The following is a 15,626-nucleotide window of genomic DNA, read 5'->3' on the forward strand; positions in this document are numbered from 1 at the left end:
AACTATGAAAATTTAAAATTTATTTTAGTAACATTTCTATTGACAACCTGAAATTTTAAAATCCTCTTATTTATATATTTTTGAGATTAATTTCCTCTACACTGGGTATTCATCACCAAATATGTTTCTTGACATTAGAATAGTGAAATAAACAGTATAATAAGACATACTACAAAATGGAGCATGTATGTGTCCAATTTAACTACAATAAAGAAAATATATGGCTTATACAGCACAATTTAACTGAAATCTGTTTTGTAAGAGTCGATTTTCCTTTAAAATTCTGATTGCTGATAATGAAGAAATTATGATGAAAAATTCTAGATTTCCTTTTATCCTAAAACTCATCTGGGAAGTATTTCATCTGACCACAGCCTCAGGTATTCCTTTGTCACTAATTAGAGAAATACTGAATATTTCAACTATAAATTGCTTAATTATATTTGTCAGCCTGCTCTGAACCAATTAATTATTTACTTGTAAAAAATCTTTGATGCAGTGCTATCCAGAGATTCATTTCTGGAATACAGACCAGAAGCTATATTTCCTCTTGTACCCCAATTAAGCTGAAGACTTGAGAGAATGAAATATACTGTTATGATGCACAATGATTTACAGTATTACTCACGAAAAAGAAATGAATCATGTCCATTACAATTCAAGCATTCACTGCTGTCCTTTTTAAAGCTTTAAGGCACTGTTCTATTCCTTCACAAAAGAAGTTCCTATGATTTTTTTTCCTGATATAATCTATTTTATAAAGAACTGCTTACAGAACTAATAAGCGTATTCAGCAAACAATTTTAGAATTTCTTAACTACCCAACCCCACTACCGTAAAAAAAATACACTGAATATCACAGCAACTCTCTATGAGACCAGAGCATAAAGCAGCAGGAAATTGCTGTGACAGTTATACAACCACCCATGTTATCTACTGAGCCCTGGAACACAGAAGTGTAATAGAAGTAAAACAACCAACTTCTATACATCTATCCACTACATATTTATTGAAGTCGTTGCTATGAGCTAGAAGCTGAAGATAGCCAGGCAAGCAAAGCCAGCATGGTCTCTGTGCTCAACAGAAATTTAAGTCTAATGGGAAATACAAACACCAATAAAATAATTACACACAAGAGGTCGGGCGTGGTGGCTCACGCCTGTAATCCCAGCACTTTGGGAGGCCGAGGCGGGCGGATCACGAGGTCAGGAGATCGAGACCATCCTGGTTAACACGGTGAAACCCCGTCTCTACTAAAAATACAAAAAATTAGCCGGGCGTGGTGGCGGTGCCTGCAGTCCCAGCTACTCGGGGGGCTGAGGCAGGAGAATGGCGTGAACCCGGGAGGCGGAGCTTGCAGTGAGCCGAGATTGCGCCACTGCACTCTGGGCTGGGCGAAAGAGCGAGACCCCGCCTCAAAAATAATAATAATAATAATAATTACACACATGAATACATGATTATATTACTAAGTGCTATGTAGGAAGGGTACTCTGGGAGCACTTACACCATAAAGTACTCTATGAGTCAAAGGAAAATGCTTGAGGAAGTGATATCTAAGTAAAGAACTGAAGTACAAGCAGAAATAAAGTCAGCCAAGAATGGAGAAGAAGTGCATCCCATGTAAAATAAAATCACATTCAAGGAAATGAAAGGCCAATGTGCCACAGCAAGAGCAGGAGTCAGATTCCATAGCAAATATATGCCGAGCACAAGCTCTGTACCAGGCACTGCTCTAGGCACTTGGGATATGTGAATACACAAAACGGACTCTGATCCTCTCTGAGGGAGCGTATCTTCTGTATCACACAAGGCTTGCTGAATCTTGCCAAACATTTTAGTCTTTACCCTTAAAGTGAAAACCTAGAAAGATTTGATTGAAAGGAAGGTTTTCTTTTTTCTTTGTTTCTCCCCCCCCAACAGTTTAAAGACTGATGGAGAAACGGATTTAAGGAATGGGTGCTGGATGTTGGGAGACAATTAAAAAGCTCTTGCTCTCTCCACATGAGAGATGATAGGGAGAGAAATGGAAAGGGAGCCGCGTGGAGAAATCTGAAAGGCATTTAGAAGAAAAAATAAACAGAATCTGGTGAGATTGAAAAGAAGAGGTAAGGGAGAGCGAAATGACAAAAAAGAGTCCCGGTTTTCAGAGTGCACAACTAGATAAACTGGTGCCAGGCCTCGAGTTAGGGAACATGGGAGGATGGGTAGTCTGTAAGGAATTAGTTTACAGACATATTGAGCCACATAGAGTCAGAATTTAAAGAGCGCTCCATGCTAAAGATAAAAAATTGGAAGTCAACAAGAGTATAGAGAGTAATTGAATCCATAGGTATGAATGAGATCAGCTATAACGTAAGTAAGAACATAAAAAAAAAAAAAAGTCAAAGACTGAACCTTAAAATTCCATCATTAATGGCCAGGAAAAAGAGAATGACTCATTTAAGAAAAATGATAGTCTCCAGAGAGGTAGGAAGAAAATCAAGACACTGTGGGACTCAATAAGCCGGTGGAAGAGTGTTTTAGGAAGAGTATGATAAGCAGAGCCAAATGCTGCTGAGAAATCAAGCAGAATGAAGACTGGACAAAGTCCTCTGGCTTTCATGAGAGAGGTCACTGAAGAGCCATTATGTGTGGTAGGTTGGTAAGAGGGTCAGGAGTAAGTGTCTGAACTGTGAAGGAAAAAAAAGAATTAGGGTAGTAATTGAAGGAAAAGGCAGGCAGAGGTGAGGGTGGTAGGACTTAAGAGGGTCTTCTGAGATCATCTTACTTAAAATAGCAACACACAGGCTGGGCACAGTGGCTCACACCTGTAATCCCAGCACTTTGGGAGGCTAAGGCAGGTGGATCACCTGAGGTCAAAGTTCGAGATCACCCTGACCAATATGGTGAAACCCCGTCTCTACTAAAAATACAAAAATCAGCTGCGTGTGGTGGTGCATGCCTGTAGTCCTAGCTACTAGGAAGCAGAGACAGGAGAATTGCTTGAACCTGGGAGGCAGAGGTTGCAGTGAGCCGAGATCGCACCACTGCATTCCACCTTGGGCAACAGAGTGAGATTCTATCTCAAAAAAATTAATTAAATAAATAAAATAAAATAGCAACACACCTCCTCTAAACTCCTTAATTTTTCTTAATTGATTTATCAACATCTGGCATATCATATATTCTACTTGCTTTTAGCATTTTATTTGACTTCCCCGCTGGAAAATAAGTTTCTTGAATGAATGAATGAATGGGGAACAGGTGTGTGTGCATGTATATACATGTATAAATATGTTTAAAATAACAGTGACCTGAGCATATTTAAATGACGAGAGAAGGCACTCAGAAGTGCACAATGGTTATAAATCTAGGACTGGGAACAGAAAATGATAGGAATTAAAATTTCTGAGAATACAGGCAGAGAAAGGATAGAGAACCCAGGTGGAGGGACACATAACAATCCCTCTTATCTAACAAGAATGTGGTAACAGGAGAGAAGGAGGAGAGAACAGTAACAGACACAAGTAGGTCTAGCAGATTCAGTCATGGGAACCTGAGGGTGCTCCTGTCTAGTGACTTCTACTCTGTAAAACTGGAGGAATAAAGTCAACTTTGAAGAGTAAAAAAGGGTAGATTTGTATGATGCAAGGAGGCTAGAAGAAGAGTAGTGATCAGAGGTTTACATGAAATAAAGAAAATGTGAATACCTATCAGATATCATACATGCATACAGGCACAGATGGATGGGTATGTGTACATACATTTGTACATATGTCTTTAAAAAGTATATATAGAAACATACTATATATTATATTACTTAACCATCATAACAACACTGTAAGACAGGTATTACTGACCCAATTTTATTGATGTAGAAACTGGCTCAATCATTAAGATTAAATAACTAGGACAACTGATTAAAATCCTTTAATTGCCATCTGAATTCACTAGTGTAGTTTCAGAGGTCCTGTTATCATCATGCCTTATAACCCACACTTTTCCTTTATATAACTTATTACAACTGCAGGTATATCGTTTTATATTAGTATTAGTCAAATGCCTGTTTCTCCCACTGGATGATGCGTTCCAAAAAGCCATAAACCATGTACCTGGCACATAGTAAATGTCTAATAAATGAAAAAACAAAATCTAGAGCTATTTTTTAAAAGCTACAAATTGGTATTAACTATTTAAGGGACTAATTTGCCAATAGCTATTATCATTTAAAATGTGCATACTCTTACTCAGCAATATTTGTATGAATCTATGTAATAGAAATAGACAATAGAGTATGTATAGATATAGTTGTATTGATGTAGGTAAGGCTTTGTACTTGAGATTTCTCTGTAAGAATAAAAAATGAAAACAATCCAATTATCTATTAACAAAGTAATAAAATAAATCGTGATGTGTCTGAGAAAGAATACATGTATTAGTATATATTCTTATATTTAAATAGGTATAAAGATAGTAAGTAAAGTTGGGAAGGTTTTATGCACATAAAGGTTAGAGGTTATTTCTGGGACATGGGAATAAGGGAGAAAAAGGAAGGACCATATAAATAAAATTGGGTCAGTAATACCTGTCATATAGTTTTATTATGATGGTTAAGTAATATAATATATAGTATGTTTGTATGTATACTTTTTAAAGACATATGTACTAATGTATGTACACACATCCATCCATCTATTTAAAGACATATGTACTAATGTATGTACATATATCCAACCACATATCAATCTTTCCTACCTGCCCAGGAAATCAACTCTTTATCTACACTAAACAACGCAGGAAGCCAGCGTGCTATAAGTTAGACTTGCAGGAAGCCAGACTGCTATCTCTAGTGACAATCTAGGAAGCTAAACAGTAACTTCTATAACAATTGATTAATAACTGACAGCTTCCCTAACTTTGTCCCTGCCTCTAACTAGGACCAACCAGAGAAAGCCAAATATGTACCCCTAACCAATCACAAGGACGCCCTGTTTCTAGTCAGCTGGTCTATAGCTTCTCTATGTCAGCAGCCTCCCATCAGGGTATACCCAAAGGCTTCCCTTTTCTTCCCTCTATAAACCTTTCATTCCTTTGCTTGCTTTTAATTCTCTGCCAAGATGCAAGTGATGATTGGCTGACTCCCTTGCTACAGCAAGCTCGAATAAATAGCTTTTGTTTTTCTCATTCGGTTATTCTTGTTTGTTTCTAGATGGTTCAACTTGTCTTCCATAGTAACAGAAGTTTAGCTGGGCACATGGCCAGCTGAATGAAGACTTTCTTTTCCAGCCTTCCTTGCAGCTAGATAGGTTCATGAGACTACATTCTGGCCAAGGGAATGAAGTTGAAAATGTTGTGTGACAGGCAGCACTCAGGAATGTGCTTTAAGATAAAGCCAGCATGTACTCTTTGTCCCTTCAAGCCTAGTGTGACTTCATAAGCTAGAAAAAGGCTGAGTCTCTAAAATACTCTTGATAGAGCAGAGCTACCATACTAGCCCCAGACTTTTATGTGACAGAGAAATAATAACAATAACAATAATAATAGCAGCAGCAGATACATTTACATAGCCTTACAATGTGTGAGGCATTCTTCTAAGCTCTTAATAAATACTAATTAATTCAATCATTACAACAATCCTATAAAGCAGGTTCTATTATTACTGTGTTTTTTTAGAAAATGTGACACTGAGAAGTAACTGGCCCAAGGACAAACAGTTTTTAAGCTACTATTATTTAAGCGTTTCTATTAATTGCAGCTGAACTTAAACCCAATTAATATGCCCTTAGAAAAGAAGGTTAAACAACTTAATTATATTAATTATGAATTAATATGCCCTTAGAAAAGAAGGTTAAACAACTTTTATGTGGGGTTGATATCCAAGGTCTGACTGCAAATCCCACTTACTTTGATGGATCCCCCACCAGAAACAGGTCAGGCTGCTCTAGAGTCTCTTTCTACCTCCTTTTCTCATGTCCAGAGACACAGGATCAAGCATGGTCTGCTCAAAGAATCAAACAGCAAAACTGTAACTCAACTTACAGAAGACAAGTATCTTGGCCTCTTTCCAAGTTGGTTTTGGGGTGTTTAGATATTTCAGCTGACCAGTGTAAACATCACCAAGTAAACCAGTTTCAGAATTATGATCACTAACCATCTACTATTTATTACATATCTACCAGATAAGCCTTGCGTTGAGGTATTTAGTTTAAAATATCTAATATCCCTATGTGTTTAACAGACAATTCTATTAGAAAAAAAAAAACAAAACAAAACATTAAGACAATTTTTTTAAAACTTACCTTGATCATTCTGGATAGGTCGCCAGCATCTGCTAGTTCCAAAACTATGTTTAGTTCATTATCTTCAATGAATGATGCATAATATTTTATTACATTTGGATGGTTGAGTTGCTGAGAAAATAAAACAGGCATCAGAAAGTTTTCTTACTGTAAATATCCAAGAGTCAATTATAGTTTTGTACTTAAGAACAAACTTAACTGTATTTTTTAAATTACAGAAATCTTAACATGACAGTATATTTTTCTTTAGTGAATTGTGAAACAAGTATTACAATTATTAAAAGTAAAACTAGGTATAAATTATCTTAATATTCTTTATTAGAAATAATATATTTTACATTTAAATCTTAATTTAAAAGTACTGCTATGCCCAATAAGCATATCAACAGATGCAAGAAGTAAATGACAGAATTAGGTCACCAACTGCTAAAAATTACATCCTCAAAATGAGAACTTTCATTTAGGAACACTCAATGATAAATAAAGTATCCCTTTTTACTCCTACTTGGAAGTTATGGCTGGTCCTAGAATAACTCCAGCTAGTAGACAAAACACAGCTGGTATCTACTATACTATATCTAACTATTGCTTTTATATCAAATAACATACAGGACTTATTTATGTGAGCCAATTCATAAAATCATCCCTAAGAAAAATTTTACCTTGTAGAAATATATGTATCAGTCCCTACTCATTTGCAGTCCTTTTGTTCAATCTTTAAACACATTAATACAAGATGAATTGTTTCTCAGAGAAATTATGCATAAAGTATGGGTGACTTTCTTCTTTCTACTTAAAGTTTTCGCCGCAAATTTTCTATGATGACATGCTATTTCCACAGTAAAAGTTTACATATATTTAAGCCAGCTACTTCATGTGCCAAGAAATAACTACAACAAACAGAATAGTCAGAAAACATTGTTTTGACCTTACTTTTTTCCTTTTTGCATAAATCTGGTTCATTTTAGACACTAACATAAACGGATGGCATAAAAAAACAGCCAAGTCTTAACTAAAAGTTACAAAAATACAACATAGGCCACAGCATTTCTCAAAAGAAACTTCACTATAAAAGAAGCAGTGCAGAAATAACTGAAATCTCAGTCATATTCTTAGTAGATGAGAAACTAAAAAGCTAATTCCTGGTATATTCTTTATATGCACTCTGTCTAAGTCTGGAAAAAGTATTGAAATATTAGAAAATGCATGTGAACCATTTTGATTAGTCCACATTCTCAATATAATACATGGTGAGATAATACTAATTTGCATTTATATTACTTAACCTTTAGAATATGTCCTGTTGGGGTGGTCAAGAAAAAAAGTTATTCAATGTTTTATGCCCATTTTATCCATTTCCTAGTGTGAAATGAGAAAAAAAAGCTGGTCCTACAAATGTTCTGATTATATTATTTAACAATAAATCCAAAAAATAACTACATTCTTCAATATACTGAAATTTAACCTTATATAATATTACTTGAAATCAGTGTAGCATGTCTTAAAAACCTTTTTGTGTTTAAGTGTGATATTTTAGTAAATCACTTTTATCACCATGTTATGTTCAAAAGAGTCAATAGTTCACTAATTACCTTAAGAAGATCTATTTCTTTGATGCAATCAGCACGTGCTTTGGCATCCATTAAATCAAATATCTAAAAATAGAACCCAGAATTACTTAATAAAATAATAACCTCTGGTTCAAGCTATTGTGTAAATTCATTTTAATACTCTACATGTAATTATATGTACACTAAGGAATTTTCTTTCTGATTAGCTTTTCTTTATTAAGGAGGTCTGTAGGTATCTTATGTTACCAACAATGCTTACATTTTCAGCAGTCAGTATTTTAAAAATGGATAAAGAGAACAGTTAGATATACCTTGACACTCAGGTCTTAAGTTCCAATGAACAAAATTAAAGTTGTGATTATTAAGATGATAAAGTAATAGCTAATATATGTTGCACAATTAATATATGCTAAATGTACTGCACAACCTTATGAGGATGATAATAGTAGTATTCCCATTTTACAGATGAAGAAGAGAAGCTTTAGAAAGCTAAGGAGACTGACAAAAGGTCACACAGCTAATCAACAGAGCAAGCAGAATTCATTCTCAGAGTTATCCATCTAGAACCCAAGCACTGAACCATTAATCTGTTCCATCAAATCATGTCTAAAAGGTCTGATGTATGCATTCTTGACAAGGGTGATATCATTCCAAGGGGGTGAAAATTGGTTCTTTGTGGAGAAGGGTAACAAAATTTTACTCTATTAAGTATAAAGTATAGATACACATACAGTACTGCACATGAACAGATATACTGTATTTGTGGAATTAAAATTTCATGGGTAGAGGTAATTAGAAAGAAATGTCTAAACAGGCAGCTTGGGGGAAGATAATGAAGAAAAGGTTGAAAAATATTAACCTACTGTTAAAAACATAAAAATAAAAAATACAACCAAAAAGATATTTCATGTGTCTCTGAAAACACAAATCTCTCAAGGTTCTAAGTGTGTGGAAACATTTAAAAAAGCAATGTCTTAGAGACTGCAAAAAAAATCTAAGGCAGTACTGCAAGCTGATTAAAACCCTAGTTACATAACAAATAAAAAAATTAATGACATTTTTAGTAATCAGCTTAATCAAGTCTTCCTGATTCAGCCAGCTAACATTCCAGGAAAAGAAGGTACAATGTCAAAGGAGTGGCAGAATCCAAGTCTTTTTAATTAGAGAAATAGTTATTAGACACTACCAGAGAGGGCTGGCCTCTTTACACGATGCTTTAAACTTCATTGCAATCTTGTAAGATAGGTAGTATTGGCCACAATAACAAGATGAGGATTGAGGCCCAAAAAGATTAAATAATATGCTTAGGATCATAAAACTAGTAAAGGACAGAATCAGGACTTGAAGCCAGGTTGTTCTAGCTCCATAGTCAGTGTTTTCTCAATGAGCCAGGCTGTCACAAAGTCTAATGTATACACAACTAGCTAATAAGTATTAAAATATATGTGTGTTCAAAGTGTAGTATTAGAAACCTAAGGAAGAAATTCCTCCCATGTAGGGAGGCAGGTAACATTAGAGGTGAACCTTGAAAGAATTATAGGATTCTGCCAGCCAGAAACAAAAGATATCTAATGCATAAAAGTAAATATGAAATAAGGGTGTATAATTACAGCTTATAAGGCAACTTTTTCTAGATACCATTCTTAATATCCAAAGATACACAAAGTTCTAATTTTTCTTAATTAAAAAAACCATATGAAGATATTGGATAAGATTATAAAGCAAAAATAAAATCCATAAACTCACTGCCTTCAAGAATTTTAGCTTTGGCTCAGTCCCTTCTATTTCTTGTACAAATGCACGTGCTTTTTACATAGTGAAAACAGCAGTATATAAAATGATATATATGCTTTTTCACTAACATTATTTTGGTTCTACTACTTCTAATGAAAACTTCAAGTATCAAATTTATGTTCTGCAACTTTTAATGTAAAATAGTTGAGCACTGCATACTGTTTAAGATTTGAAAAAATATAAAGCCTTATCTTAGTTAATGGTTTACAAAAAGAGACAGACTAGATTACATCAAAGTTTCTCCCATTTAATCAAATAACAGAAGAAGAAATATGTATGCCAGTACATATATTAAAGAGAGTCAACTTCTCTTTTTTCCATTAGCAGTAATTCTAACCATGTCAGCCACAGTAAACTCATGTTAACTACCATGATTTCATAATGGAACAGAATGCAACGCAATGAAACAACAGCAAGGAAAGGAAAAGGGTTAAAAAAAAAAAAAAAGGAAAAGACTATGAGTGGCAAATCACTATCACAAAGTTCGCATAAACTATCTAGTAAGATACGGTTTGGCTAACATTAAGCTGTTGTATACATCAAGCTTTGACAAAATGAGCTAGATATAAATGGACACCAATAGCAGGGCTTAAAAAAAATACCAGTATTAAAGAACAAACCATATGACACCATTTATGGAAGGAAGGAAAAACCTTGCGGAAATTTTCTCCAAGAGCATCATAGTTTTAACTTTACACACAAATGATTAATACGAATAACCTGATCCTGAGTACAGACAAGCTTAAACTGTTAATGTCCACCCTTTCTACATATAAAAATCCATGCTGAATGCCATCTTACTATCAGATCTTATTACAGATACAAACAAGAAAACCATCTTGCAGTCCTTTAAGATGCACAGTGTCAGATGCAGAATGCAGACTGCAACACAGAAAATTAACACACAACTTGTAAGTGCTACTTGTTCAAAGTGATGTAAGAACCTTAATGGGGGTGAGCATGGCTGGCTGGAAGGGCTCTGAATAACTGATTTATATAAGCAGGAATGCATAATGCCCTTCAGGAAAAAATATATGTGTGTGTGTGTGTGTGTGTGTGTGTGTGTGTGTGTGTGTGTGTGTAAAATCGAAAGTTCTTGAACTGAAGGAATAAGCTTTACATTTAGCAATTTCACATAGAAATGCCATTCATTCCCCCAAAGGGATTACTATATCAACATGTTAAACAATAAAACAAACACTAATGGAAATAGAAAAATTTGAACTAGATATTAGTTATAGATATGAAACACACACACAGAGACTACTTGCACTTTAAATCAAAATGGCATGAGAAATAACTGATTCTTGACGCATCATGAATGCTGATGCCATTCTCAGGAAATGCTCCTTACAAGGAATTTGAGATAACTCAGAGATATACTGGAAAGCACAAAATTGTAAGTGTATCAGATCTTGATGGAATTCCTGGTATTTTTGTTTGTTTGTTTTAGGAGGCAGAGAAAGAATAATGCCCATATAGTACCAGTAATTAAAATGAAGAAAATCGCAAACTTGGAGACATATATGTATCTAATCTCTCAGTAATCAATGTCTCTATGATGTGGAACAACATTTTTAAAAAACAAAAGAGGGTGAGTGAGATAAGAATGAATAACAGATGTATAAGAGTTTTAGGAAACCATAATGAGATACAACATACCAAGATAGAAACATGCTACACAGAAAATCTTTAATTCAAGTTATGAAAATTAATTTAGAATTACAAATTGACTTTTATTTTTAACTGAATTTTCAATAATATCAAAAGTCACTCCTCAAATGCAGGGAGAAATAAGCATTGATGGCACATCTAAAGCAAAACTAAATTCTGAATGAAATACATTTACAAATACATTTAACTGGAAATTCAGAAGTATCTTTCTTTTTCTCTCAGCCAACAAGTCAAGACAAAAATAAATAATAATGAATATTTAGATTACATCATTCCCAAACACAGATTCAAAGCTGTCCGATGATTTCATGAGCTAGAAAAAGCAGTATGTCTTGGGTGAAAATATGGACTTTGTAAGAATATCTTGCATATAATATGTACAAACAAGTCTTCAGGAGGCATCATTTTCATTCAGTTCTACCAAAGTTTCTTCAGGTTTTTAAACTCATTTTATGCTTGGTAAGAGCAAGGGATGAGCTGTGGTTAGGCAAGTAATGACTGATAAATTCTTGGTATTCTCTGAATCATTTTAAAGGTTTTCTTTTGTCATCTTAAAATTTTGCCAAAATTACTCATAGCTAATGAAACTGAAAAGGTTAACACTAGATTTCTTTAAAAGGAAACAAAATCCTTCTAGTAACTTAACAGAAATATCCCCTTAAAAAGGCATATGTCAAATTGTTAGAAGAAAGACCATTTAAAATGCAGAAAACAAAGTACTTAAAAATACATACTAAGCAAGTTTTTGTTGTTGTTGTTTTCTTTTTTGAGAGAGTCTTGCTTTGTCTCCAGGCTGGAGTGCAGTGGCGTGATCTCGGCTCACTGTAACCTCCGCCTCCCGAGTTCAAGCAATTCTGCCTCAGCCTCCCAGGTAGCTGAGACTACAGGTAGCTGAGACTACACCACACCCAGCTAATTTTTGTATTTTTAGTAGAGACAGGGTTTCACCATATTGGCCAGGATGGTCTTGATCTCTTGACTTCGTCATCTGCCCGCCTCGGCCTCCCAAAATGCTGGGATTACAGGCGTGAGTCACCGTACCCGGCTCTACAGCTGGAACCTTCCTATCACTACCCTTCAGATGACTGACTCCATATCCTCCACCTCTGCTTAAATTTCACATCCTCAGAGAGGCCTTTGCTGCACACTCTAAAATGCTCTCCTCCTCTAGTTTGTCTCTAATACCACAGCATGGTCATTTCCTTTTTGGCTATAATTATTTGATTTATTTTTTGCTACGATTATTTGATTTATTGTCTATTTTCCACACAAAAATGTTGGATTTAATTATTGTGTCCCACTATTGTGTCCCTATTGTCAAGTACAGTGTCTGCCATATAGTAGTTTAACCCCAAAATGTTAACCATTCCATAAAACTGGAAATTTTCTGTTTCTTATCTGCTTAGAAATGCGTAAGATTGCAAGTACAAGTAATTAAAATTAAAAAGCTTTAATTTTAAAGATAAAAGCCTATTCCACCTTGACAAGTAAAAATTAACATTAATTTACCAAATTGTTCTGTATTTTTTAAATGTCATTTATGAATTATTCTTACAAATGCTTAGTTTTCATTTATTCAAATAACAATTGGAAATCTGAAAGGAAGTCTATAGAGATTAAATGAAGTTCATAAGCTTCAAGATAACTGCAAGATAACTTTATTAATCACAATGAACACTGAAAAAGAGATTGAATGCAAAGCCACAGAGGTTATGAATATGTTAAAATCACTCTATGTATTATGGAAGTGCTATCATTGTCCACAAATTTCTGATCATCTATAATCCTAATTTCTAATTATATGCAAACATGCAGAATCTAAAATTAACATGAGTAAAAAGTAACTTATTAATAGAAATTAAAAAGTTATTTGCTTGAAAAATACTTTAAAGCAACTAGCAAACGTAAGTAAATAAAAGGTAAGCATTCAATATCAAAGAATACTTTGGGGAAGACTTTTTGAGATCACCTGAATCAAAAGGTGAATCTGAACGATATTATCACTTTATTTGTATAAATACATAAAGTATTATTTTAGCTTTTCTTCCTAAAAAAAATCTCACTGACAATGGCTGCCACACAGTAAAATAGTGTTATCTAGAAATATAGTTAAGAGTAAGCAAAGAGAAATTAAGCATTAATGAACAAAGGATCAAAATACCTCACGTATTATTTTAAAATGACAGTAACGATGGTCAAAGAACTAAGAAACAGCAAGGCCCCAAATTCACACTACTGTAACACTATGTCAGACTGATAAAATAAAAACCAACTTCAATCCTATAGCTCTAATCAATGAGCAAAATATAATAAAATAGAGATTGCATATACCAGATCAAAAGAAGTTTTTGATAATCTTCCAACATAAAGAACGTAAGTTTTGAGACCCAGCTCACAAACTCTGTGAAGCCTCTTTCCTAAACTCCTCCTCACACCTTTTCTCTTCAAGGCTGCTCCTATCACAGTGCCTACCTCATTATGTTAGAGGTGTCTTTGTTGTACCCCCACTAGAATCCCATGAGTCTCAGTATGTTTATCTTAATCTTCCTAAAGCCTTAGACACTGACCAATAAACACTAGGTGGTCAATAAATACTGGAGGAATGAATTCAATGATCAGCAGGAAGGGAAGCACTGAAGAAGGAGGCAAGAGAGAAAAGCAAAGTTGGTACAGAGAATTTCAAAATTGTTCTGTTAGTTAAGGTACCATCTTATTTTTTTGCAAATGAACCATGATGGGATACAGGTAAATTTTCAAAAAGACTGGTTAATGTTGCCATATACTGTAGGCTCTCAGATCCCTTTATGATTTCTAAGAAGTAACATGCATTTAGCACACACACTCTTCCTTCCCATACAGGTAACAGGCAAACCTGCAGGAAAATGTCCAGAGCTGAACACATCCTTTGTTAACAGCCCTGAATAAGTGAACTAAATGGAGTGGCACAAAGTAGGGAAGGGCCTTAAAAACTAAGCTGAGGATTCTGGATGGTATCTCATCAAAAATTTGTAAGCAGAGAAATGAATGATAAAACCAATACTTTAGCTTATGAACTCAACCGAAGTATTCACGAAGGAGTCTAGTGGACCTGGGAACAGTAATACAGTTCTTGAGACAAGTAATACAGCCTTAAAATAACAAGTTGAATGAGGAAATTCAATATTTAATTCTTTAGGGTTTTTTTTTAAAGAGTTAGGTTAGCATTCTTCAAAAAGGAAAAGCATTGGTCAGCAATATTATAAAATTTTGTATTTTAAGCTGCAGAGATGACTTTTTAAAAAGAAAGAACCATGGGTTTTCCTGTTCAGCACAAGTGTAATATGTCACAAGAATCAATATGTCTAAAATGCAAATATATTTCTTCTTACAAAGGTTTAAGGCGTTGCCCCCTAATAAATAAGGTAAGAATATCCTCACAATATCATTTCTGTCTTCTATGAAGAAATTAGGTTTAAACTAGATGTCACAATATCAACACTAAAGCAGAAAGGAATGGGATAATCCAAAAGAATAAACTTTAACTTCCTACAGTAATTTGAGGTTTATCACAGCGTAAAACAGAGGCGGCTAAGAGGGTAATATCCAATTAATACTGAATGGAAATACAATTGTGCAAATTAACTCACACTTATTCAAATTTCCAATCAATAGAAAAATGCAGCAAGAGCTTTTTTCTTCCTCCCTCCACCCCTTCCTCCATTCTTTCTTTCTTCCCTTCTTTCTTTCTCTTTCTAATGAGAAGGTTCTGCAATGTAAAAAATAATCACTAGAGACAGAATTGAGCCCTGTTTTCCACACTCAGAATCAGAGAAGGGATCCAAGAGTCCCCAGAGACCTCTAAATGGATCTCAATCCATCCAACCTCTCATCTTGACAATCTGTGGCAGATTGGCAGCTATGTTCTCTCCACTCTACTCTGTACGTTGAGCTTGTAATTTTATTTTGAAAATAATGGATTTTGAAGATTGTTACCCTACTTGAGAGTCCACAGTGCATCCTTGATTGCCTACGGTTCAAATTCCTCTGTCTTGCTCCAATGCTCACCACAATCTGGGCTCACATTTATAGCCTGGCTTAAGTTCCAATTCCACCAATTCCAACAGCTCAAATTGACATCTCCATTCTGTGAACTCTTATTTAAATCAGGAACCCATGCCACAGGGTTTAACATTATATTGTTCTAGATAGACTCCTTTTCCCCTGGAGGGCAGGAATAATACCACTAGTTTCTTTTTTATTTCCCTGGGTGCTCAGAGATCATAGTAGAAATTTAATACATTTTAAAAATGAATCAAAGAGTTCTTTT

The 15,626-nt window shown here is 34.6% G+C and overlaps 1 protein-coding gene across 1 annotated transcript in view; it reads right to left on the reverse strand.

Annotated features, from left to right (window-relative positions):
• The window catches only part of NEK7 (NIMA related kinase 7), a 155,953-nt gene that overhangs the window by 46,438 nt on the left and 93,889 nt on the right, over positions 1-15,626 (reverse strand). The window contains exons 4-5 of the mRNA XM_032136818.2: positions 7,874-7,936; positions 6,282-6,392 (exon numbers count right to left, since the gene is read on the reverse strand). Coding sequence (XP_031992709.1) covers positions 6,282-6,392; positions 7,874-7,936 — 174 coding nt within the window. The remainder of the gene's footprint in view (positions 1-6,281; positions 6,393-7,873; positions 7,937-15,626) is intronic.

The sequence above is a fragment of the Hylobates moloch genome, unplaced genomic scaffold, assembly GCF_009828535.3.
Source record: "Hylobates moloch isolate HMO894 unplaced genomic scaffold, HMol_V3 SCAFFOLD_18, whole genome shotgun sequence".
Classification (NCBI taxonomy): Eukaryota; Metazoa; Chordata; class Mammalia; order Primates; family Hylobatidae; genus Hylobates; species Hylobates moloch.